The 25,360-nt window shown below is 42.9% G+C and overlaps 3 protein-coding genes and 1 long non-coding RNA gene across 20 annotated transcripts in view; 3 read left to right on the top strand and 1 right to left on the bottom strand.

The window, feature by feature from the left end:
• LOC149267940 (uncharacterized) overlaps positions 1-25,360 on the top strand; it is a 293,596-nt gene that overhangs the window by 226,801 nt on the left and 41,435 nt on the right. The gene's annotated exons all lie outside the window — the stretch shown is intronic.
• Appl (amyloid-beta-like protein) overlaps positions 1-25,360 on the bottom strand; it is a 70,034-nt gene that overhangs the window by 9,238 nt on the left and 35,436 nt on the right. For all 15 annotated transcript variants that reach the window (XM_089475885.1, XM_018016694.2, XM_018016693.2 and 12 more), the window contains exon 3: positions 19,081-19,251. In XM_089475885.1, coding sequence (XP_089332011.1) covers positions 19,081-19,251 — 171 coding nt within the window. The remainder of the gene's footprint in view (positions 1-19,080; positions 19,252-25,360) is intronic.
• Positions 75-916, top strand: LOC149267941 (uncharacterized). Its single transcript, XR_016271331.1, has 2 exons — positions 75-306; positions 367-916. It is a non-coding gene; the product is annotated as an uncharacterized LOC149267941 (long non-coding RNA).
• On the top strand, positions 3,689-14,149 carry LOC108619887 (uncharacterized). The gene is made up of 2 exons (XM_018016703.2): positions 3,689-4,010; positions 13,498-14,149. Exon 2 carries the CDS (start codon positions 13,498-13,500, stop codon positions 13,957-13,959), a length of 462 nt encoding a protein of 153 aa, XP_017872192.1. The 5' UTR covers positions 3,689-4,010; the 3' UTR covers positions 13,960-14,149.

Raw genomic sequence — 25,360 nt, 5'->3', positions numbered from 1 at the left:
ATATCATAATTTAGCTCTATAATAGATAATTACATTACTGCTTCTCCCAATCAAGCGAGTTCCAGATAGTGCTACAAAAATATCGGATCGGAATCGTTATAATCGATATTTTCGAATTTTGGCAAAAGATCGATATGGGTTTCTTAGTATCGATATATCGAAGAAAAAAAAAATGGTTATTCTTGGCGTTGGTTTTAACTGTGTAAGAAGCGTATTTATTTAATTTTGCTAAATTGTATACAAATTGATTGATTTAATTTAATTGCAATAGAAAGAAAAAAATGGATCAGTTTTTGGAAAGAAAACGTAAGTACAATTGATATATCCTATTGGAAAAGCTTGGAGTCATAGCTTGTGTGTTTTAAGCGCGGCGAGGGTGGACTCCGATGAAGAAAATAAGACCGTGGGAGCCCCAAAAAAATCCGAAGTGTGGAAATATTTTGAAAAAGGAAAGGATGGTTGTGCGGTGTGCAGAAATTGCTTTAAGGTCTGCAAAACAAGTGGAAATACCAAAAGCCTTAAAAATCACTTAACACGCATGCATCCATCGCTGCAAGAGAGTGAATTGGCACCCAAGTCCGGTAGCATTTTGCACTTCGTAAATAAAAAATATGAGGCAACGTCCTCTGAGAGCGAGAGGATGTTTAGCAAAGCGGGAATGATTGCTAATTCCAGAAGGGCGTCATTAAAACCGGAAACAGTAAACAAACTATTTTTTTTTTTTTTTAATAAAAACCAATGGGTTTTGTCTTAATTTCTTTTTTTTTTTCAAACTGCCATGGAGGCAATTGTTTTTGTTATTATTATAATATAATTTTAAGGAGCATAGTGAATTTGAGCTTTAATGAATTGCTGTTTTAGGTTTAAGTTAATGAAAAATAATTTGGTTTGGTTGAATAAATTTGTTTTTGTTTGATGCTGTTGCTTTTATTTTAATCTTGAAATGGTTGCCATTTTATCCATTAAGAAGTCATAATTAATATAAATATTATAATAGCTTCTAAGCAAGAAAATTAACATTTAAAAGAAGTGTTCGATATATCGTTTTTATCGATCTTTTTCTCTGAAAATATCGTGGATATCGATATTACGGAATATCGATTCTTTTGCAGCACTACCCTGAACCCATTGAAAATGGGAAATCAGGGTATAATGGTTTTGTTGAAATGTATGTAACAGGCAGAAGGAGGCGTGGCAGACCCCACAAAGTATATATATTCTTGATCAGGGCGACGAGCTGAGTCGATTTGGCCCTGTCCGTTTGTCTGTCTGTCCGTCTGTCCGTCCGTCCGTCTGTCCGTCTGTCCGTATGTTTGAACGCGTCGATTTCCGAAGATATAAGAGCTAAATGACCGTATATACAGCGCGGACGTCGAGTTTGCTTTTAAAATTCGATAAATCATCCCGTTATGTTTTTATCGAATAAAAACATTCAAGTTCAAATCAGATGCCACTATAGCTAATTGTGAATGATTTTTCTTTTTTTTAAATTTCTCAAATATTCAATATAATATGTAGATCATATGCTGAAAGTTTCATTAAATTCCGTTCAGTCAAAAATTGATAAAAAATAATCAAATATTTGGCCAATTAACAAACGCACATGCAGCAGCTACAACAAAAACATCAGCTGTTAGTTTCGTTTAGTTTTGGTAGATGGCGCAGCAGCAGTGAATCTATTTGAGTTTTGCCAGCGCCACTAGCAGGAGTGGGGTGGCGTAGTGTGTTAGCTGCATGACGCTCGATCGAGAAGTCGCGGTTCGAATCCCGATCGGTGCAACTGATGTAAACTTTTTTAATTGTTTCAAAATATTTTTATATTTTATTAAATGAGTTTGGTATTTTATTTATATTTTTAAATACATCGAAATTGAAATTTTAACTATACTTTATGTGCGTTTTTAATAGTTTGGTTATTCTAGCAGATTCTTAGAATCACATCAGCAGTTAGTTTCGTTTAGTTTTGGTAGATGGCGCTGCAGCAGTGAATCTATTTGAGTTTTGCCAGCGCCACTAGCAGGAGTGAGGTGGCCTAGTGTGTTAGCTGCATGACGCTCGATCGAGAAGTCGCGGTTCGAATCCCGATCGGTGCAACTGATGTAAACTTTTTTAATTGTTTCAAAATATTTTTATATTTTATTAAATGAGTTTGGTATTTTATTTATATTTTTAAATACATCGAAATTGAAATTTTAACTATACTTTATGTGCGTTTTTAATAGTTTGGTTATTCTAGCAGATTCTTAGAATCACATCAGCAGTTAGTTTCGTTTAGTTTTGGTAGATGGCGCTGCAGCAGTGAATCTATTTGAGTTTTGCCAGCGCCACTAGCAGGAGTGAGGTGGCCTAGTGTGTTAGCTGCATGACGCTCGATCGAGAAGTCGCGGTTCGAATCCCGATCGGTGCAACTGATGTAAACTTTTTTAATTGTTTCAAAATATTTTTATATTTTATTAAATGAGTTTGGTATTTTATTTATATTTTTAAATACATCGAAATTGAAATTTTAACTATACTTTATGTGCGTTTTTAATAGTTTGGTTATTCTAGCAGATTCTTAGAATCACATCAGCAGTTAGTTTCGTTTAGTTTTGGTAGATGGCGCTGCAGCAGTGAATCTATTTGAGTTTTGCCAGCGCCACTAGCAGGAGTGAGGTGGCCTAGTGTGTTAGCTGCATGACGCTCGATCGAGAAGTCGCGGTTCGAATCCCGATCGGTGCAACTGATGTAAACTTTTTTAATTGTTTCAAAATATTTTTATATTTTATTAAATGAGTTTGGTATTTTATTTATATTTTTAAATACATCGAAATTGAAATTTCAGCCATACTAAATGGGCATTTTTATTTGTTGGGTTCAGGGTAGTATCTAGTCGAGCACTCTCGACTAGAGTTTTCTTACTTGTTATTGTTATTATTATAATATAATTTTAAGGAGCATAGTGAATTTAAGCTTTATTGAATTGCTGTTTTAGGTTTAAGTTAATGAAAAATAATTTGTTATACGACTTTGTTCGGTTGAATAAATTTGTTTTTGTTTGATGCTGTTGCTTTTATTTTAATCTTGAAATGGTTGCCATTTTATCCATTAAGAAGTCATAATTAATATAAATATTATAATAGATTCTAAGCAAGAAAATTAACATTTAAAAGAAGTGTTCGATATATCGTTTTTATCGATCTTTTTCTCTGAAAATATCGTGAATATCGATATTACGGAATATCGATTCTTTTGCAGCACTAGTTCCAGAGCAAGCAAAGAGCTTTAGAGTCACTTTTGATGTTAACTAACAGCACTGTTAAAGAACAGCTGCGCGGTGACGTCACACTTTCAGCTTGTGCTCTGTCATCCCACCTTAAGCTGAGACTCTTTAAGTGCCCCAAGGCCAGCTAAATGAATTTACAGTTAGCTTAAGTTCTAAGATGATCTCAGCTCAGAGATGATCTTGAGCTGGAGCACTGCAGTGGCATAATTTAGCAATGCTCGATGTTAGCTGCAGCACTGTTAACTTAACATAATTGCGAGATCCATGCAGGCAGTGCCAGCTGCAGCTCTGTTGGCTTAACATAATTCTGTGAATCACTAACACTGTTGACTTAACATAATAATTCTCAGAAATGTTAACACTATTGGCTTAACATAATTCTGTGAATGGCTAACACTGTTGGCTTAACATAATTCGGCTCAAATAGAACTTGAAGTGATTTGCAATTTGTTTGATTGTTTCAGGACTGCCACGCACGCACACACACACAGACGCACACACACACACATATGCAGAGACGCTGATTTGGCATATGCAAACAGCGCTGCCAACTGGCTTGATAAACTCCTGTCAGGCGAGCCCTGTGGCATTGTCAGAATTTCACTTCACATTTGGCTGACGAGTGCCGGTGGAGTGATTGCAGATTTCGAATTGCATTGCAAACAGAACTTTTCACGTCAGTCAATTGGAATTGAAAGCATTGAAAGAATTGAATTTGGCCGCACAGTCAAGCCGGAATTTCAATGTAAGTCCATATTATTCCTAGTCTTGTGCTACATTTGAAATCACAACTAAAGCTGAATTGGGAGTTTTGCACATGAGAGCACACATATGCATGTATGTATGTACATATACATGCACACATGCAGCAGAGGCTCTTTATTTTGGCAACAAATAAAACATTTATTTAGCAGGAAACTGAGCCAGGTTTGCATGCAGTCTGGCAATATTTTTAATTCACTTTAATTAACCACAAAAATGTTGTCTAAATGTGGCTTAGTTTGGGAGTTACGAGTTCAAAAATCATGCGACATTATTTAAGCTCGTAGTAAGTGAAATTAATGGCAAAGAGCAAGAATGGGCCAGAGTCCGATTTGAAGCTATTGAATGCAAAACTTGAACAAAACAAATACATATACATACATATACATACATATTTATGCATGTATGCATGTATGTATATTGGCTTTGTTTTTGTCTTGAATTGAGCATTTGCTCTGAATGCTTTAGCCAATATGTGACCGTCATGTACATCTAATATAATTTACAGTGAAGCGCAAAAGCTTCTAGAGTTTTGGTCTGGCTGAGCCAGTGGCCCATTTCCATTTCCACTTCCACTTCGATTTCCATATCCATTGCCATTTTCCACTCAAGCGTTTATTTCAACTGCGTCAACTAATCCAAATATTTATTTGTTCCTGTTTGAGGCATGTGCCATGGCAACAGCAGGAGAAGCGGGAGAAGCAGCAGCAACAGCTAAACATTATCATCAGCATCAGGTTTGAGTTGTGCCAAGTGGCAGCAGCAGCAGCAGCAGCAGCAGCAGCAGATTGTGCTCGAGTGTGCGTGCCTTCGACTGAAGGCGCATGTAAATTGAGTGCAGCCAAAAGCCTTGGCTTCGATTTTGACACCTGACTGTTGCACACACACACACACCCACACACACTCACACACACACACACACATGTACGCATACTCAATCAAAATTGGAGCAAGTGGTTGTGGGTGGGCAGCTGTATATATGCATTACTGAAGCCGCCCGCTGCAACAATAGCAGCCACTCGGCGTATACATAATGCGCCCACTTGCCACTCGAGGCTCGATGGGGAGGGCGGGGGGCAGTGAGTCCAAGCCAAGCCAAGCAACGCCGCTAATGTTGATTAGACGTTGGCATTCGATGCGTGCGCGTGTATCCATGGCCCATATGTCTATTACTATCTATACCCATATCCGCATCCGCATCCGCCCACTCAATGTGTGCGTGTGCGTGTGCGTCTGCGTGTGTCCATCCTCTGGGGTAATTCAAAGTGGATAAGCGGTTAAATCATTAGATATTTATAGGCTACAATTTCATTGTCTGCGCTGCGGCATTGCTTAGCCGAGCGTTTGATGCGTTCTTCTCTATTCCATTCTTTTCTTGTTTGGCCAACGAGCAGTAAAACTTTAATTGGCCGCCCAGTTTGATTGACTGCCCAAATGACTGACGGATGGACGGACGGACTGGCTAACTGACTGAATGGCCTTATAAAATATCGTGGCTAAACACACATGTGCATATGCTTATGTATGCAAGTGGTAAGTGTGTGTGTGTGTGCTCGAGAGTGTGTGCACTACATTTGTTTCAAACAATTATGTGCCGAGTGCCACACACACACACACACGCACACACAAACACACACACACATGCATGTAACACCCAACAGCTCATGAAAATGAGGCCTTTTTAAATGTTGTTTGAGTGTTTTGCTGCAAATAGCACACACACACACACACACACTCACACACACACACACTCACGCACACACACACACACACATACGCATACACACACACATATACATACACATAAATGCACATACATGCCTACACACTGATACACATTCACTGATACACACATATATACATATACACACACATACACTCACACACACAAAACGAGTGCAAACGAACCGCTTGACGCTGAGCTATACGGCCAGACAGTTAGTCCCTATCGTAGACCCCGCCCCGCCTCCGTCGGCTTCACAGCTTTTGGCGTCCAGTAGGCCTTCTGTCGAGCCCTGTGCATGTGTCTGTGCATGTGTCCGTGTGTGTGTGTGTGTACAATGTATTGCCGTATAGCTGTTGGCAACCAGGCTAAATAAAACATTAAAAGCACAAAATAATGATGCTGATGCATGTCAAGTCAAACTGAAAACCGAAACCCCAAAGGCACCCAAGCCCCCACCACACTGAAAATAAAACAAAAACCCTTACAAGGCCCCACACTGGGCGCGCGTGTGTGTGTGTGTGTGTGACTATACATTCACATATATATTTATAAATATATATATGTGTGTGTAGTACATAATCATACACATAATGACACAGCGACAACCACTTGAATCGAGCATGTCCTTAGTATTGGTTCAGCATCGCCATGTGCTTTATCTCGACGAAAATATGTATTCCATTTTACCCTAAGCTTTCATTCTTCTACCATTTATATTTATATTCCACATTTTGCTCAATGGCAAGCGGGACTGCATGAAAGGCAGTCTTATAGAGATAGAGCTTGCGCTGTCTCTATTACAAGATACTCAAAGCAGTATAACAGTTGAGTGCTCAGTTTTATTTTGCTTTATAACACTTAAATGTACTAGATAATGGAAGAAATTATAATTTATATATTTATCTCTTTAGCTCAACATATGTAGAACAGTTTATTAGTATAGTAACTTATATTGTACTAGTATTGGTACATTCAACTGAATAAATTATATTTCAACTGGTAAAATAGTTTAGCTGTAGGCAATACCTAACATTCCCTTAAGGTAATTAAATACTTTCGTCAACTAGCTTATAATATATTTGTAACATTTTCGCATAAGACTGAAGTTGAACAGTTTTGTATAACAGTTTCGTATAACAGTTTTATATAACAGTTTCATATAACAGTTTCATATAACAGTGTTGTATAACTTTTCCGTATAGAAGTATCGTATAGCAGTTTTGTATAACAGTTTCGTATAACAGTTTTGTATAACAGTTTTTTAAATAAGTTTCGTTTGTTATTTAAATCTCTTTGCTATTTCATTTAGCTCCAATTCGAAAATTTGATAAGTTAAGCTTCCTATATGCGTATGCATATAACAGTTGTCATGGCGCAGCCCAGCACTCAGGTGCTAAGCTACACACCTGCCGTCGCTTCTGATCGGCTCGTCTTGTTATCTTGCTTTTCCCCAATCAATTAATGTTCACTTTCTTTAATGCAGTCCACATACATATGTGTCCAACTGTTATACAAACCTAAGCTGACAGAACAATCTGTGCCATTGCGGCTAACAGGCCAACTGTGAAATTGGTTGCCCACTGTGCGCACGGTGTTCGGACGGCCGCTGCGATAGCGTGCGTGCGTGCGACTTGATATACGGCTGCCACCCCCATCCCTTCCCTCCGCCCAGGCCCCGCTCTTCGGTTGGCATTTAAAGGAAAATGTAAAAAAAAAGGGGGAAGAAGAAAAACGCACATCATCAGCAGTGGCAGCAGCCACAGCAAAAGCTGCGATGACGACGGCGACGTCGACGTCGACGTCATTCACACAGCGGCCTCAGCCTGACCAGCGTCGGTCGAAGCTGCCGCTGCTGCTGCTGCTGCCTGTGGGTGACTCTGAGTCCGTCATTTGCTTGGTCGTTGGAGTATATAAACGTGCCAACCGAATGCGCAAACCAGCCAACACACACACACACACACACACACACACACATACATACAGGGAAAGAAACACTTTCACACGAATACGTGAAACTGTGGCAGCGGAGCGCACGGGAGGAGCGGCTCTGTAGGCTCACTGGCTGGGCTCTTGGGTGTCCTGGCAACCCCGCAGCCCCCACCCAGCCTCACCTCGCAAACCGCTGCGCCCGCCCCTGCGGCCCGCCGTCTTGCAGTGGCTTGGCCCGTTCGGGCTTGGCTAAAATGTGTTCGTTATACTTGGCTTAATCAAAACATATTCAACCGAGCGTGAGGCTGTTTAAGTGCTTCGCTCGAGAGAGCTTGCCACAAATACACACGCAGCGCCAACTTATTGTAACAGAATTTGATTCTTTTGTTTCCATAAGCACACACACACACACATGGGCACATGGTTGTGGGATAAAATGAAAAGCAAATTTAATTGTATAAAATTAGCAAAATGCGAGGCTCCCATGTGAGTCTCTCTCGCTGTGTGTGTCTGTGTGTGTGTGTGTGTGTGTGTGCGCTAATGACAGACAAACAATTAAACTTGACATTTTCTCTATTGTCCCACACACACACACACGCACACAGACAGACAGAAGCACGCGTGTTTTTCTGTTGTCAACTGTACATGCGCTTATCCTTGAGCAATGCAATTAGACAAGTTTCAATCCAACGGCAACAATGGCAGTTGAAGCAACGCAGCCAAACAACAGTTGACACACACACACACACACAACATTACCAACAAGATGGCGTCGCCACATATTGAACACAAAATGGCGGCCATCACGGCAACAACAATACAACGTGGCAACAGATTGCGCCTCGTCCTTGATGTCAAACTTTTCTATATGTATGTATATCCTTAGATATTATATTTTTGAGCGCTGTCTGTCTCTCTGTGAGTGTGTGTATGTGTGTGTGTGTGTGTATCTTCAATCGATATCTATTAATACATTGTGAAATTGTGCGCTCGCTTTTCACGCATTCTCAGCTCGTATTCGACAGACGAACTCAAACATCTTTGGCTTGATTGATGATCCCGTTGCGTTCGCTCAGCTCGCGCTTTTAATTAATATTGAAACCTTGGCTTAAGTGCATAAATAATTCTAAATTGGCCTCGCCTCTGCCGTTATCAGGCTCGCGTCGACTCGACAATTCCGTTCGCGTTCGCTTTTACCAATAATTGCATGAGCCACGCCCACATTTCAATGCCTGCAGCTCGCTTCTTTGGTCGTTTTTTCTTTTTCTTCTCTTTGCCTTTCTTCTTCATTTTTTGGCTTTGGCTTTGGCGCAGCGAATTTGTTTGTGGGCCACGCCTCCATGCAAACAGTCGACTTCTGTGTGTGTGTGTGTGTGTGTGTGTGTGTGTGTGTGTGGCATTGCTGCAGCCGAACGCGTTATTGAAAATGATTTTTTAATGCGGCATTGCCGCGAGCCTCGCAGCGCGTGGAGTCCGCTGCCACCTCCTGCTCTTCCTGCTCCTCCTGCTCCTGCTCCTGCTCCTTCTGCCCTTCCCCCTCGTTCACCTCGGCTGCTGCTCAGCTCTCTTGGCGCTTAAGCGTGCGCGGCCAACTCATTTTGTGGCAACTTCCTATTCGCAGTTTGCCGTTCAAGGCTTTTTCTTGGTATTTTCGTTTTCGTTTTTGTTTTCAAATTTAAATTTGAATTTTATATACACATTCTGTTGGGCTTTAAGTGCGCCGGGGCGTGACCAACGGCAGCATTTGTTTGCCTATGCTGCCGCCGCTGCTGCTGCTGCTGCTGCTGCTGCTGCTGGGCTTGTTGTAATTTAAGTTATTTGCCGCACAGCTCAAACAGCCATGGCGTATACGTATTTTTAGTTCGACTACAGTTACAGAGCTAGAGCTAGAGCCACGCCTACCGCTACACAGCCGCCCACAAATGCCTGTGGCCAACAAACAGTGACCGCTGTGCGGCCCCAGCCAGAGATCTGGGCGCTCGGCCTTCGCGCGTGTTTTGGGTCTCAGCGCGTTGACATTGAAATTGTAAAAATAATTTCTCCTTTGCCACGTTTCAGGCCAACACCGACACACACACACACACACCTACACACACGCTCTAGCACAACCACACACATTTAAAAACAATGCGGGTAAAAGGCCAAATGCTGTGTCATTTCCATTTGTTTGCTGTTTGTTTGTTTTACTTTGCCTAAGCTCAAACTTTTGTGCTACAAAGTCATTTCTGTCAAATGGGCTAAGCAAACATATTATTTTAAGTTGATTTTCTTTTTTTTTTTTTTGGTCATCTTCTCTCACTCCCCCTGCCTCCCTCTCTTCTGACTCCCCCTGTGCGTGTGCGTGTGCGTGTGCGTGAGCATTATTCAAGCTTGGTTAGACATGGGTTGTTGTCGGTCAGGCGTTTAGTTACACTTTTAAGTGGCATTTGCCTATAATGCGTATACGCAACGTGGTATGAATAAAAAACACAACACAACAACACAAAAAAACACCGCAGCGTGAGTTACATTTTAGATAAGCGAAACTTGCTGAAGACTTTGCCATTCTCAATGGAGTCAGATGAAAATCTAATGCTATTTTCTCCACTCACATAATCACCTTCGTATGTTGGCAAGTTTTCGTTGAGTGAGTTTTCGCTTTTCTAAGCTTGTTTTCTTTTTCTCCAGCTCTAGATTCTTCTAATACTTTCTGCAAATATTTCTCACTGTTCTTCTCGTTCTTTCCCCATTTCCTGATTTTTCTATTTTCTTTCATTCTATGTGTTTCAATATTGCTTCCTCTCCCACCCCTTCTCTCTTTCTATTTCCTTCTCTCTCTCTTTCTTTCCTTCGCTCTCTCTCGCCATCGCTCTCTCCCACCATAGCTCTGTCTCTTTCTCTCTCTGCCTATCTTTGTCTCCTTATCTATCTTTCTATTTTTCTTTCTCTGTCTCCTTCCCTCGGTGCCTCTATCTCTCTCCTTCGCTCAATTCTTCTTTCTCCTTCTTAGTCACTCTTTCTCTCTTTCTTTCTCTTTCTCATTTTCTTTCTTTTATCGACTCTACAACATCTCTTCGTCACTTTCTCTTTCGCTCTTTCCTTCTCTCTTTGCTCAACTCAGCTGATTTTTTTCTCTTTCTCCTTTCCTTTACTTTATTTCCCACTGTTTCTACTTTCTCTTGTTTGTTTCATTCTTATTATCATTGCCTTCTTATACACATATATATATATCTGTTTCTCTCTCTCTTCCTAGCTCTTTAGGTACTTCTCCTATTCCTACAACTTCACATCTTTCTCTGCTGTTCTCGAACTTTCGCTTTCGATTTCCTTCTGTCTGGCATGAATATGACCCAATTCTGTTATACAGCTTCGCTATTTTATGCATGATTATAACAGTCGCCACCAAAGTGTTATAACTGTTATACACTGCTCTAATGTGACAGCTCTTTTAGCTGTAACACATATCCGATATGACCAAAAAGTTGAATCTCACGCATTTCTCTCTGACCGCATCGCTTTCTCTCCCTTCACACACACACATACATGTTTATATATGTGTAGGGCGTCTGTCCGTTTGGCTCTTTGGCAGCGTACATGTCTATGTACATGCAATACATCACCTTTAATGGGCATTTTGTGTTAGCAGGCATTTAGCCCTAAATGCTTTGGCAACGTTACAAACAATTGAATTAAGACTGGGCCGCTGCACAATTGTGGGCAGAGCAGCGCCGCTCGCCGCGCGCGCCACCAACCATTGCTACTTTGCAATTTTGTAGCCATTTAAGGACCAGAGCCAGAACGAGAACGAGGTCCACATCCACATCCACAGCCACAGCCACAGCCACGTTTAGTCAGCCAGCCCAGCCCGTGTGCCGCTGGCTCTAGCTCTGGCCCAAGCCCATTTGTTAGTTGTGGCCTAATGTATGTGTGCGTCCGTCTCTTTCTATGCTTATCTATTTATCTCCCTGCTGCTGCTGCTGCTGTTGCCGTTGCTGCTGCTCTTTATGTATTGGCCAACTATATTTAGCTTTCATATACACACTTATGCATGTGTATGTGTGTGTGTGTGTGTGCGCGCGCTTTGAATGGCTCGTTGGCGACTAAACTACTTTTTGCCTGTTCAGTGAGTTTCAATGGCCGCGCGGCATTTAATTATAAACATATCACACACACACACACACACACACACACACACACACATTAATATTAAGATCTATATATGCATATTAGACAAAAAACAACAACAACAGAGGTCTATGTTTTTATAAGCCAATTGGATCAACATGATGGCCCCAACTGAGCGAACTGCGAGCACCAACAATTTTTATTAGCAACTCGAGTCGAGCGCCAATTACAGCGCACAAACACAAGCACATTTCAAAACAAACGGCTATTTATATAGTATATGCATATATATGCATAAATATATAAATGAAACAAATTGATAGACCTGCTCTCTTCCCGCTCTTCTCTATTCTACTCATCCACTCACACTCGAGCTGTGCAGATTATCGAGATGCATTTTGCACAGCTCGAGTCAAATAAGGCAAACCAAAAGGCATTAGGCAATAATTTCCACTATTTAGAGCTCTTCAGCTTGAAGAGTGAGCGAGCGAGAGAGAGAGAGAGAGAGAGAGAGAGAGTTTGCTCTACAGTCATTAAATAATATGGAGTTCTGGGTATTACTTAGCTCTCTTTACCTAATTGATTTCAATCTGGCCTCGAGAGCGCACTCAAAACTTTGATGGTAAAATTGTGATCAAGTCTCAAATTATAGAAAATGCAAATGTTAAATGCTGAACAAGTTATTATGCATGGCAGAGTGTAGCATAGAGCTTATAGAGATGGTGATTAGAGAGATTATTTGATCAATGTAGACAACTGAGCTGATTGAACGTTGTTTATTAGGTAATCTGTCTGTCTGTTTAATGGCATAGATGTATAGAGGAAGAGAGAGACAGTCGAAATAAAAATAATATATTTTTTATTAAAGATTAAATTTAATACAAAAGTAAGACTAGCCTAAGAATTAGGCACTTGCTACTGTGGCCTGCGGCTTATGTATTCTCCCTTAAGCATCTAAGAAAGAGTCCAAAATGGAGGCTTCATTAGGCAAACCCAAATTCCATTTGGTTGCAATTCCCTAACTCAACTTGGGCTCTATTGAAGCTGTATATCTAACAGGTCTTAGGGGTTGCAATCACTCATCTTGACTCGGATCTATTAAACGTATACAGAATATGGTATGCCGTATGTATCAAATATCTCGTAAGCTTTCGCTTTGTTAGGCACATCCTAAATTTATTTATGCCCTCAAGGCCAGTGCGACCGAGTCGAGATCTAGAAATAAACCAAATTTCCTCTTCAACTTTACTGCAGCTATAGCCTAAGACTCAAACTACTGAATAATAATATTATTAAATTAAATTTACTTTAATTTAAGTTCTCATTAAGTTGTCTAGGAGATAAAAGAGTCAAAAGCGCTTTTGCCATTGTGAATGCTCATCCATTCCTTGTTTATGCACATTCCAAAATATAATTCTCAAACTCCATTCCAGTTAAATAGTGTAATAAATATTTAGCATAACAAGTTTAGCTATCGAAGGAAATCCATAGAGTCGATAAATGAGCTAAAGGGCGATTAATGCGCTCTTGCAGCCGTGGCATATCGATATGCCTCGCACCGTTATGCAACACTGCTCATCAAAGCAGCGCTGCAAAACTCTTAAGCAGTTCTATCAGATAAGTCTAAAAGGCAAAGCTCAACCATTCAATCAACCAACCAATCAACCAATCAATCTCTAATGCGTTCAAACTTTCTCTGCTCTCCTTGCAGATGCTGTTCAAGAAGGTAATCATGCGCTCGACCGTGCTCTCCTGGGTCATCTTCGTGCTGTGCTTCATGGAGCATAAGCTGCAGATGAACGGAACCTCCTTGCCGATCGCCATATTGGGCGTCTTGGCAAGCGTGACGGTGCTCCATCTGCTGGTGCAGCACTATGGGCTGCTGCCCGAGATCCGCTGGCGAGATATGTGGCAGCTGATGTCGTTCAAGGTGATGCTGTGGATTCTCGTACAGCTGCTGGGCACGGTCGCTCTCTCGGTGCTCTGGACCCATCTGCTGGATGATGCCGACATTGGCAGCTGCCTAGACATTTTCAAAAGCCGCCTGATGCTCGGCTGGACGCTGGCTGGCTATGTGATCTACGTGAGGAGCTGCCAATTGGCGGCGGCCATTGTGGCGCCCGAAAACGAAATGGACTTTCTGGCCGCCTGCTTCCAGTTTCTAAAAATTTAATCAACAGCCACAGCTGGAGCAACAATGGCAATGCCACAGGCAGCCGGAGTCGACCTCTGATGGCCTGAGCCTCACCTTGGCCTTGGACTGGGTCTGGGCAGGGGGTGTGCTTGTCTATGCATGCATGCATGTATGCATGTGTGTGTGCGTGTTGCCATTAAAGCGAGTGAATTGCATTTTGAAACATAAATCGCATCTAAATTCAATTAGCTGCATTAGCTGCCAGGACTCTGTCAGCTTTCAGCTGGACTGGACACTGTGTGGAAGTGGGCGGGGATGGGGACTCGTTGTTGGCGGGGGCGTGGCCAGTCGATGCACTTGCCACATTTGTAAGCTCATTTGCCGCACAATCTCATTAACTGAGGCCAAGCGTGGCACAGCAGCAGCAGCAGCAGAGCAGAGCAGCAGCAGAGCAGAGCAGCAGCAGAGGGAGCGCGCCCTCCATCATATCGTTAATTAGGAAGCTTTTGTAATTGAATACTCGCAACTGAACTCAACTGAGCATAAATCTAATAAGCCATCTATTAACTATCAACAGCTATCGAGCGAACCAGCCGAGTGAACGATTTAAGATTTAATGTGGGCTGGAATTCAATTTAAATATCGAAAGGAGGCTGAACTAGCCACAGATCGAGCTGAAAGCCAACATGAAAATATTTATGAAAATACTATAAAATACTATAAAATAGAAGCTGCCATTACCTGCATGGCCCAATTGACTTTTGGCTGCTTAACAAATTGCATTCATTAATCAGACCGAATCGAGTATCGAAACTGTGTCAAATGCGCATTAGTAAGGCAATAGATGATGGCTTGGCCCGACCTGGCCATGCATTGATTCAATGAATAACTCATGTATTAAACATATATACATACATACACACAATTCGTATTATATACAATGCAAATGGTAAATAAATATTTGATAGATGCGTGCGGGGGGTGAGGTCGGAGGCAAATTGTTTACAAAATGGCCCCAAAAATCAATGCGTGTTCAATGCAAATGAGCACAGAGGCAACAACAACAACAACAACAATAGTTTGGGCCCTGCTCGATTGAGGCTACGAGCATGTAATTCGGCTCATTACAAAAACCAAAAAACAAACAAGAGTCACACACACACGCACACACACACACACACACACATATAGGCTGACGCACACGCACAACAAGAATAACAACTAAATTGTGACTGTGCAAACAATTAGAAAGCAGCAAACGATTTTTGGTTGCCTGACATCAATGCGACTAGGCAAACAGCTGCGGCCCGCCTCTTGCTGCCACGCCCACCATCGTGCACGCCGTGCGCCACTTAGCTGATGTCCAGGGACACGTAACCACATGTTGGGCTGGCGGTGCCCACTCCCACCCCCACTCCCACTCCCCCTCTCTCTCTCTCACACTCTCCCTGTGTGTGTAAAGCAGCTGCAAATTAATTAATTTCCATTTGAATGGAAAACAGCGAAATAAAAACCAAAATAAGGCATACATAAAGAAAAAAATCAACAAACAGCAGACAGAGAGAGAGAGAGAGGGAGAGTGAGAGTGAGCGGGAGAGAGATAGGCATTTAAATATGCATATACATAAATGCATTTGTGCTGCTGCACTTTGGCGCTGCTGCGGCGCACCCAAAAAGCGCAGCCAGTCGAACAATTCGCCAAAAGCAACAACAACAACAACAACAACAACAACAGCAACAAGCAAACAAATAAACAAGCACAAAGGACAACAGGTTTACGTCCCTTTTTTATGCATTTTTATTTTAATTAATTTCTTTCTGCGACCAACATCAAAATTTTGAGCGACTGCCGGCGAGCGAGAAAAGAGATGAGCGAGTGAGAAAAAAATGTAGCATACTTTTGTGCGGCTTGATTTATTTCGCGCAAAAAGGATTGACTCGACCGTTTGAATGGGCGTATGTGTGTGCCACAGCCGCAGTGGCCTTGTGTGTGTGTGTGTGTGGCTGACTTTGTAAATTAAGTGAGCGCAAACTTTGCGCTATTTGCGCTTGTCTGTTCGTTTGGGTTCCAGCGCTTCTGCTGCTGTCGCGCGCACCGCAACAAAATGGCCAAATTAAAAAGCAGGCAAATGTTTAATAAAGGCACACACACACACACACGCACACATACTACTGCAAATGCAATTTGACTTTTTACTCAACGGCCGCTTGACATTAATGGTCAGCTCAACAGAGCTCGAATGGGCTCTGCCCATTAAGAGAGGTTTATAATCAAATTATGCATAGGTACATTAGAAATGAGTAGAGGCGAAGAGCAAGAGGACAAGGGGGAGCTCAAAGAAAGACCAAGAGAGAGCGCTTAGATTCAGTCGGTTCCCCCTCTCACTCTCCCTCACTCTCTCTCTCACTCTCTCTCTCACTCTCTCTCTCTCTGTCCAACTAGACTATGCAAATTCAGCTCTTTCACTTTTTGTTGCGCATCAAAGTGAAACAAATTGAAACCAACTGTATATTTGATTGATTTATCAATCGCTCGCAGCTCTTGCACGTTTCCAAGCACCACAATTATGAGCTTCACAATTCTAAATATGTTTCAATTAAATATCAACTCAGTCGAGCAGCTGCAGCAGCGGTACGCCGCCGAGCGCCCTCATACATATTTATTGGCAGACTACTGAATTCGTTAGTGTTGCCTCTTGCTCCTGCTCCTGCTCCTGCTCCTGCTGCCCCTGCTGAAAGCAAAGTAAAGCAAACAAAGGATGCACGAATGGAAAATGGCGCAATAACAGGCTGGATTAGGAAAGAGATGGAAGAGCGACAGGCGAGAGGGGACTAAAGCTGTTGCTGTTGTTGGGGCTTCAGTTGAAAGCAACAGCTCAGCATTGTCTAATGGCTGGGATTTGTGTGTTGCTGTTGTTGTTGCTGCTGCTGTTGCTGTTGTGCTTACGCGTGCGGTAGCCTTATCGGCAACCGATGACGACAATAACTTGAGCTCACACTCTGCCATATTTGTGATGGAATTAAATTCAATTTGGTATTTGCCAACTTCCTATTTGATTTGATTATCATCATTCAATATTGCTTTTTCTAATTTGTCGCACAGCAGTCAACAAATTTCATTTATATTTGCAAGAGCAAACGCAACTATGACTGGCTGCATTCCTGGCGCCCTGTGGCCCACATCGAATACCTTTTCGATTGCCGTCGATAGAGCACAGAGTTTGTGGCTCAAGGCTCAAATGAGAGCAGATGTCCTGCTGCGCTGCAGTTGCACTGCGAAAGCAAAGCCTGAGCCAATATTAAAGTATATTCTCTCTCTCCCCCTCTCACTCTCTCTCTCACTGTATCCTGATATTTGATTTGGCCAAATATTTGCCAGAGAAAATATGCTTTGCTGTGCGCTTTGCTATTTTTCAATTGAGCTTGCTTTGCTTCTAATTGTCTGCTTCGTATCGCTGATGTAATTATGGGAATATTGCAATTTATTACAATTAGCGCTGGGCGTGGCGGGGGCGGCTGTCATTGGCAACATGTTCGCATAAATTAAGCACAATACAACAAAATATTAACATAATTATAAAATATGGCCAGCGTGGAGCTGAAAGAAAACACGCTTCATATTCGAGCGTAAATTACAGACAGGCGAAAATGAAATGCAAATGCAAAGCCAATAAAATATTTTTTGTTGCCACAAAAGCCCATATATGTGTAGGTGTGCGTGTGTGTGTGTGTGTGTGTGGATGCGTATGTAATATGATTTACGTTGTGGCAAAATGAAGGCAACAGCGACACCGACAGCGACAGCGACAGCAACTGCGACAGCAGCTGGCCGCAACAAATTTGCGTGTCGTAATCAAATGCGACAGTTTTGACAGGCCGCAAGGCTCATTAGACGCATTCAGCAAGTGTTCAGGTCGAGCAGAAAACATGTCATATTCTGGCAACAGCCTGAAACTGAAATCTGCGGTCTGCCAGCCAAGACATTGCCTAGATCCAGAGAGCCGGAGAGCCGGAGAGCAGGAGAGCAGGAGTCTCATCTGGTGCTGCTATCAGTGCAGCTGGCGAATTGTAAATGAATTAGTTAATCAAAGCAATTTGCAATTTGCAATCAGCATTTATTGAGCAGCTCTATATGTGCTTGAGTGCACTCGACGTCCTTTGATGCCATTTCACTTAACACTCTTGCCGGTGTCAATCAGCAGAAGCTTTGTTCTGCCGCTGCATTGACGATAGATGGTGGCAGCAAGCAGCAGGAGCAGCAGCAGCAGGAGCTGGAGCAGGAGCAGGAGGAGAAAAAGCGCTACATTAGCCGGCAGCTAGGGGAATTTAATTAAAAAAGCCAAAGGCAAGCCAATTTATGAGGACGTCCCTGGCGTATGCGCGATATGTGCTCACATGGCCTGAGTGAGCGAGTGGTGAGCGCAGGGGGAGTCGAGCTGAAAGCGAAAGAGACTTATGCGTATGCAGAGAGCAGAGCGCAGAGCGCAAAAAGCAAAATGCGAAAATTAATGGAAAATTAATTAAGTGTCGTTTAATGTTGTCTCAATATAAACGCTTTCAACGCAGCGCAAATTAAATTGTTGTTGCTCACACACGCTCGCTGGGCGTTGGGGCTGCCCCCTTCAGCCGAGCGCCTACAGAGTGCTGGTGCCTCTTTTGATTTATTGCCTTTCATGTAGCTGCTGCATTTTGAGTGAAAAGCCTGGGTAAATGCTGACGGCAGGAGCAGTGGCAGGAGCAGGAGCAGAAGCAGGATGAGGGCTTTGGCTAGAGTTCGAAATAAGCTAGCTTGGTTGCCAGGCCAGCAAAGCTACTCCTGCTGCTGCTCCTGCTGCTGCTGCTGCTTGCGGCTAGCCACTTGAGCGTTAGCGTGCCCATAAAATTACATTTTGCAATGGGGCCACGTGGCGTATGCGCAATCTCTGCTCACTTTTCATATGCAAAGTAAATGCAATAGTGAATGCAAATAGCAATTTTCATGCGGCTTCAATTCAATCAGCAGCACATTACAAACACGTGCCCATACCCGCCCCACCACCACCACCACCACCAACACCACCACCACCACCCCCCCGACAATTCCCCTTGGAGCACTTGGTGGTTTTTCAATTTGAAAACGCAATCCCCGCCTACCCCCTTCAGCTGCCAGCGCTCACTTACCTTCTTGCAGTAATCAAGCAAATCCATTTTATCACGCAAACATGTGGCGCCCGTTGTCTTCTTGCTGAGGTCCGTTACCCAGCGCCCCTCCTCGGATAGATATTGCGGCTGATAGATTTGTCCGGCTTCGCAGAGCACGGCGATCTGTGGCTCCCAGCGCGGCGAGGCGGCCTGTAAATAATATTTGCAATGCCATGGATTAGTTGATAATACATTTTCAATCAATGCAAAATGCAATATGTCTATGTGTGTGTGTGTGTGAGTGTGTGTGTGAGTGTGTGCAATCAAATCATGGCATATTGCTCAAATATTCATATGTGACTGGACACGGAATAGGCACGACTGCAGCTAAGCTGAGCTGAACCGGGCTGGGCTGGAATGGGCTGAGTGCCTATCAATGGGCAAAGACGCATTCATGTCACGTTCCATTCCACTCGACATGGGCCACGCGCAGCCGGGCAGCTTGCACTGAGCCAGCTGTTGGCCCTGTGTGCGTTGAATTAATTGCTGGGCGAACAACTAAAGACGAGTGCTTAAACAGAAACAAAAGATGAGCCGGAAAGGTGCAGCTAAACAGTGGGGCAAATGCAGCGATCAAAGGCTTCCAGTTGGCATTGAGTAACAGATTCATGCCCGGGCAGTCGCAAGACATCATCACCGATATCAGTGCGGCAATCAGTCAGAGCCAAAACTGTCAGAAAAATATAATAGCAGCTTGGCAGCTATGGCAGCTTGCCTTTCTGTATACGGTGCGTATACCTAATGGGTGGACATAGACATTAATCATACGCCACATTGTGCAAGTGAAGCTTGACGCGCTCAGCCGTGGGCGTGGCTGAGCGATAAAAAATAATGATGCCACACACACGGAGAGAGATAGATAGAGAGTGAGAGAGAGAGAGAGAGAGAGAGAGAGAGAGAATGAATACGAGTCGGATATAGCAGCAGCAGACGGCACATGTGGCAATCAAGTGAGACAACTGAACTCATTAGGCGGGTCTGGGCGGGCAGACGGACGGCATGCATGTTGACGGCAGCTAAAACCTCAACGATGTCTTAAATGGTTCATTACAGTTGCCTTTGCCAGGCAGCAGGCATCCAGCAGGAGGCAGCAGGAGGCAGCAGACATCACACAACCAACAGTTGGCAGTTGGCAGTTTGATGAATGGCCCGAGCTGAATTATGCATAGCAAAGCAGGCTCAATGGCTGGATTGATTGAATGATTTTTGGGGTCTGTGATGCGGATCGGCTTTCGGTTGGCCAGCAGCTGATTTCGGCTCAAGTGTCGCGCTCGTCAACAGCTCTCAGCTTCACTCACGGCTCACTCTCAGCCCTCAATTAGTTGGCTCTGCTTCAGGTCTATTGATGATTTTTTCGTGCTGAATTTGATCGCAATTCGTTTCTGGGCCGCAGCTACGGCAACAGGCGAATTAATGCACTGTCCGGCTTTGACTCTTCCAACGTATTGTTGTTGCTACTACTCCTGCTCCTGCTGCTGCTGCTGCTGCTGCTGCTGCTGCTGCTGCTGCTGCTGAAAAATTTCCATTAGTTGGCTGGCATTGTTCGGCCTTAGCGCTGATAAGCTGCAGCTTCATGTTTCAACAAACTGAATCTTGAATGAATGCAACGCACTCGCATCTGGCTGTCATTCAAATACAGCATTCAGCATTCAGCATTCAGCATTCAGCATTCAGTATTCAGCATTCAGTATTCAGCATGTGCCACTGATTCACTCGCTTAGTGTCTGACAAAAAACAACAACAACAAAAACAACTATAAAAACTCGTCAGCGAAATGCTTTCAATAAAGCGCATATGTAGAACCCGCGCTGCCATGCACACAAAGCATTGTTTGTCCAAATAAAGCTCACTGTCAATTTCCCCATTGGAGCCCTCCACACACACACACATCGTATGTATATGCGATATTTATGTGTATCTGCATGGTAGCCGAGCTTCAATAGGGCATGGATTAAAGTCAATCTTGATACAAAATAACTGCGCACCAAATGAGAGCATCAAAGCTTAAATACTTTCAGCTCTTTCACCTGAAGCACTTTAGTATTTTTGATTTTTTATATTTTATTTTTTATTTTTTATTGTGCAACTTTTTGCTGAAAACTTTTCCTGTTTGAAAAAGTTACATTCGGCAGGTTGCGGCAGCTGTAAATGCGCTAACGATAGTATTGAATGCACGATTAACGATAGTATTTCTCTTTTTGCAAATATATAAAATAGGAATTAGAGCGAGTGGCACTCTGGTTAACTATCCATAGCCAAGTATAAGGATATCGGTAGGACCCATCCATGCCCAACTTGAAAGTCATTTAGAGAAGAGGAAGAGGCAAATCGAAGAGATGAGCATGGGAGTCGTTTAGGGAATTAAGATACAATTGAAATGGGTGATTTATATTAATATATAGATAACCAGAATATATACATATAATATATAGGTAATCATGAAGAATTATTGAAAGAAGATATTATTGAAATAAAGTCTTTTCTACAGGCGAGTCTTGATAATTTGTACCACACTTAATCGAAAATCGCGAAAAAACGAACAAAACTCGATCCTCTTAAAAAAATTCCTTCTCGATAATTTGAATTTCCGTGTAAATCGAAAAAAAAAAAAAAACGGATTCCATTGCCATTTCGCATTATCCGAACTCAACATTACTATATATAAGCATATAGATAATTATTGCTGGATATCTGAGCTCCAGTTGTGCGATTGTATAGGGCTTCTTCAGTGTGGAATGCTTATCTACCTAAACAATTAAGTTTTTCTCAGCAGCACTCAAAGCAAATAAATGAAAACTTTTTTTTATGACCTTCAGCCTTAAATGCAGCTTTTAGTTCAGCTACATAAAATCCAAAGTTAGCCGTAATTTCTGATTTGCCTTCCAAAAGTACAATAACTTTTGTTATATATTCCTGTATTCATTATTTTCATAAAGAAGTTTAATTAAGTTAGCTCTTGCCAAATTGAATGAGATACAACTGGGTTGCTGTTGTGAAATGCTTAGCAACCATTTATAAATTTCAACAAAATATATGCTAAAATAATCTATATTTCCTAATTATGTTTAATTTCAGCAAAATTAAAACCTAGTCTAGGATTGTAGCTCTAATAGCTCACAAAAATTTAATACTAATGGAGCTCATGGATCCCGATGTTGCTTTTCATTTTCATAGATATTATGAGAATTTAGATAGGAATTCCTCTCGTATTTATACACATACATCTATATATATTCTCAGTTACATTCGCTTCCATATGATTTTAGAGCGTCTCAGCTCAGCTTCTGTTTCCGTCTGGCTGCGCAGCTTAAGCTGGCGTCTGTCCTGGCTGCATGTCGACTAGGAAGAGTCTTATTCCCAGCCTTCTGCCCGGCTTGATAATCCGCAATATTCGAGCGTATTTTGTGTTGTTTTTCCGTTATCATAAGAGCACGAAAATTGAGTTGGCCAACGGTTCGTTGAGCTCGACGCTGAGGCAGGTCGCTGGGCTGGTGTCTATGCAAACTGCATTATCAAAATGCATTTGCATTAAGTTAAATAAAAGTGGCTGCTCGGCCCCTGCTGCTGCTCCCCACTCCTGCTCCCCTGCTCCCCCGCCCTTCACTGATAAATATAATAATAGCCTGCGCCTCTGGCATATGTGAGCGGCGCGTGTAACTGGAGCCTGGATGACAGCTCCTTCGGTTAGGCTGACTAGCCTCAGCTACTTGGCTCATGCGGCTATCCATCCACACACAGCAATTGCCATCGCTCATGTGTTGTTCACTCTCTCAGACGTCGCACCCTCTCCCTCTCTCTCTCCTTCTCTTTCTGTCTCTCTCTGGCTTTCTCTGTGTGTGCTCAACTATTTCAAAAGTAATTAAGTTGGCAAAAAGGCGGAAACATGCTCGTTCTTCAGCTCAACGTCGCCTTGCCAGTGACGTGCCAGCATTTTTCCAGGCAATCTAATAATTCACAAAACAACACACATACACACACACATATATATATATGTACACCATATATACAGATTTAACATTTTGCCTGCTGTTTGCATGTGAAAAATTTGTTGGCCCAAGCTTTTGGCTTGGCTTTATGTTTGTCTTTTCGACGTCATTGTTGCAATCAGCTTTGTTATTGTTGTTGCCATTGCTGCTGCTGCTGCTGCTGCTGCTGCTGTCAACGATGACACCATAGTCTATGCCAAGCAACATGAACTGCAATTTCAGCTGCCGTTGGCTACAGAGTGAGGGGCATATTAAATAACGCCGTTGTCCGTGTTCGGACGCAATCTAGCAGAATTGAGGCAAACAGTGACGCAATCAGGGCAAACCTTGTCAACATATAATATGCATGCTCGAGCATACCCTGTAATCTGGCCAACATGAGCCATGAGCCACGCAGCCAGCCCAAAGAGCTGCTCGTCAAAGTTCGCATAGTTCGCGTTCCGCTTGCCATGGGCTGTTTATGAGCTTTGAGTCTTGAGCAGCGGCAATCAGCAGATGCTAATCAAAAATGATGATGTACTCGAAGTCGAGGCGAATGCTGCCAATCATCGGAAATGAGTCGGCAACAATTTGCTGCTGGCTGTTGGCAGTGCAGAGCCAAACGGTTGACTGACTCATTGCCAGGCGGCAATCCAAATCGAAATTAAACACAGGACAGAGAGAGAGAGAAAGAGAGAGAGAGAGAGAGAGAGAGAGGGAGGGAGAGCGCATGCAATGCAGCGGAAACGGAAGCGGATGTTGCAACGGGGTGGCCCAGGCGCCAGAGTCAGAGCCAAAGGCAACGGCAATTGCATTTGCCAAAAGTCTACAGGCCAACATATTGTATACACACATATATATGTATGTACGTGTGTGTATGTGTGTTTGCATCATTGTATATATGTTGGCCGTCAGGTACGCCCACACCTGCTCGCTGGCTGTGAATCAAAGCCGCTTTCGCGAGCCAATAACAGGCCAACAGGGCAATCAAACGCACGCCTCGAATGCCTGCTGGACGCATGGGCGTGGCAACTGTACTGTATACACGGTATACGGTACGATGCACTACGGGCACGGTACGGTACGGTTCAGCTCTGTTCAATTCAGTTCAGGTAGCCAAAAGGCAGACAGGGGCGTTGAGTGCTTTGTCAGTTGGCTGACAAACAGTCAGCCCCCTTAAACAAGCAGCTAACGTGGGCTATAGGGCATAAATCAGCATCGAATTGACAGCAGGTGCATACAAAATATATGAGTACAACATGAAGAGATGTTCAAAAATGCCCAGAACTTTGAGTAGCTACGGCAAAGAGAGGCAACTCGAGTCTAGCTCAGCGACAGCCTCAGTTGAGCCAAACAAAAGTCTCACTCAATGCCAGAGAGAAGAGAGACTCCAATTGGATTATGTATTTACGGCGAAACTTAATGCACTCGGCTGACTAAATTCCGCAAAAATGAAAAGGAAAAGAATTGAAGAGACAAGAAAAGAAAAGAAATCGTGAAGTGGAAGCAAGAAATCAAATTAGTGCCAGGGATAAATTCATATCAGTTTATAATGTAGTTGGGCAAATTGATTTTCGGAATCGAATTGAAGCGGAGTCGACCTTAAATCGATCGAAATTCCATTCCATTTCAGAGACGGCGAATTTATGGCAAACGGCTCCAATGGGAATAGCAAAGCAAACTGGGCAAAAAGTAGATGCTACTTATAATGCGCCACTGGCTGCGACGCCAACGCCGACGGCGACGGCGACGGCGACGGCGACGGCGACGGCTACTGCGACTGAGACAGTGGGACTGTGGGCAGCAAGACACAATTATGTTAATGTTTACTCGACCGTAATTAACTCAAATTTATGATATTTTAATTTCGCCTGCGTGGGCGTGGCTGGCGACAGGCGACACTTGAGCGAAAGAGACGGAGCGAGCGAGCGAGCAAAAGCTGAAAACGTTTCCAGGCATAAACCCAAAACCAAAGCGAAAGAAAAACACAAAGAAATTGCGTTATAATAGCGCACGTAAAAAGTTTTTCCTCTCTCTCTCTCTCTCTCTCTCTCTCTCTCTCTCTCTCTCTCACTTGATCTTTCCCTCACTCCGCCCAGTTTTCCATTTCGCTCTGCAGCCGGAAACAGCGCCGCAGACAAATACATTTTTAATGCGGGCGCGTTAAAAAAAGAAAAAATACATTAAAACTTTGTGTCGCACAATGTCGAGAATCGAATGCTCTTTACAAAGTCTAGACGGGCATAGATGGGAGTAGGCCTTGTTGAAATAGTTGAAATAGTTACCACTAACAA

The sequence above is a fragment of the Drosophila arizonae genome, chromosome X, assembly GCF_054131065.1.
Source record: "Drosophila arizonae isolate 15081-1271.41 chromosome X, UAZ_ARI_1.0, whole genome shotgun sequence".
In the NCBI taxonomy this organism is placed as follows: Eukaryota; Metazoa; Arthropoda; class Insecta; order Diptera; family Drosophilidae; genus Drosophila; species Drosophila arizonae.
Note: the sequence above shows the minus strand (reverse complement) of the source record. Positions and strands in the feature narration are given on the sequence as shown.

What these genes read in the sequence shown, in the direction of transcription:
- LOC108619887 (XM_018016703.2), top strand. Translation starts at nt 13,498, where the DNA reads ATGCTGTTCAAGAAGGTAATCATGCGCTCGACCGTGCTCTCCTGGGTC.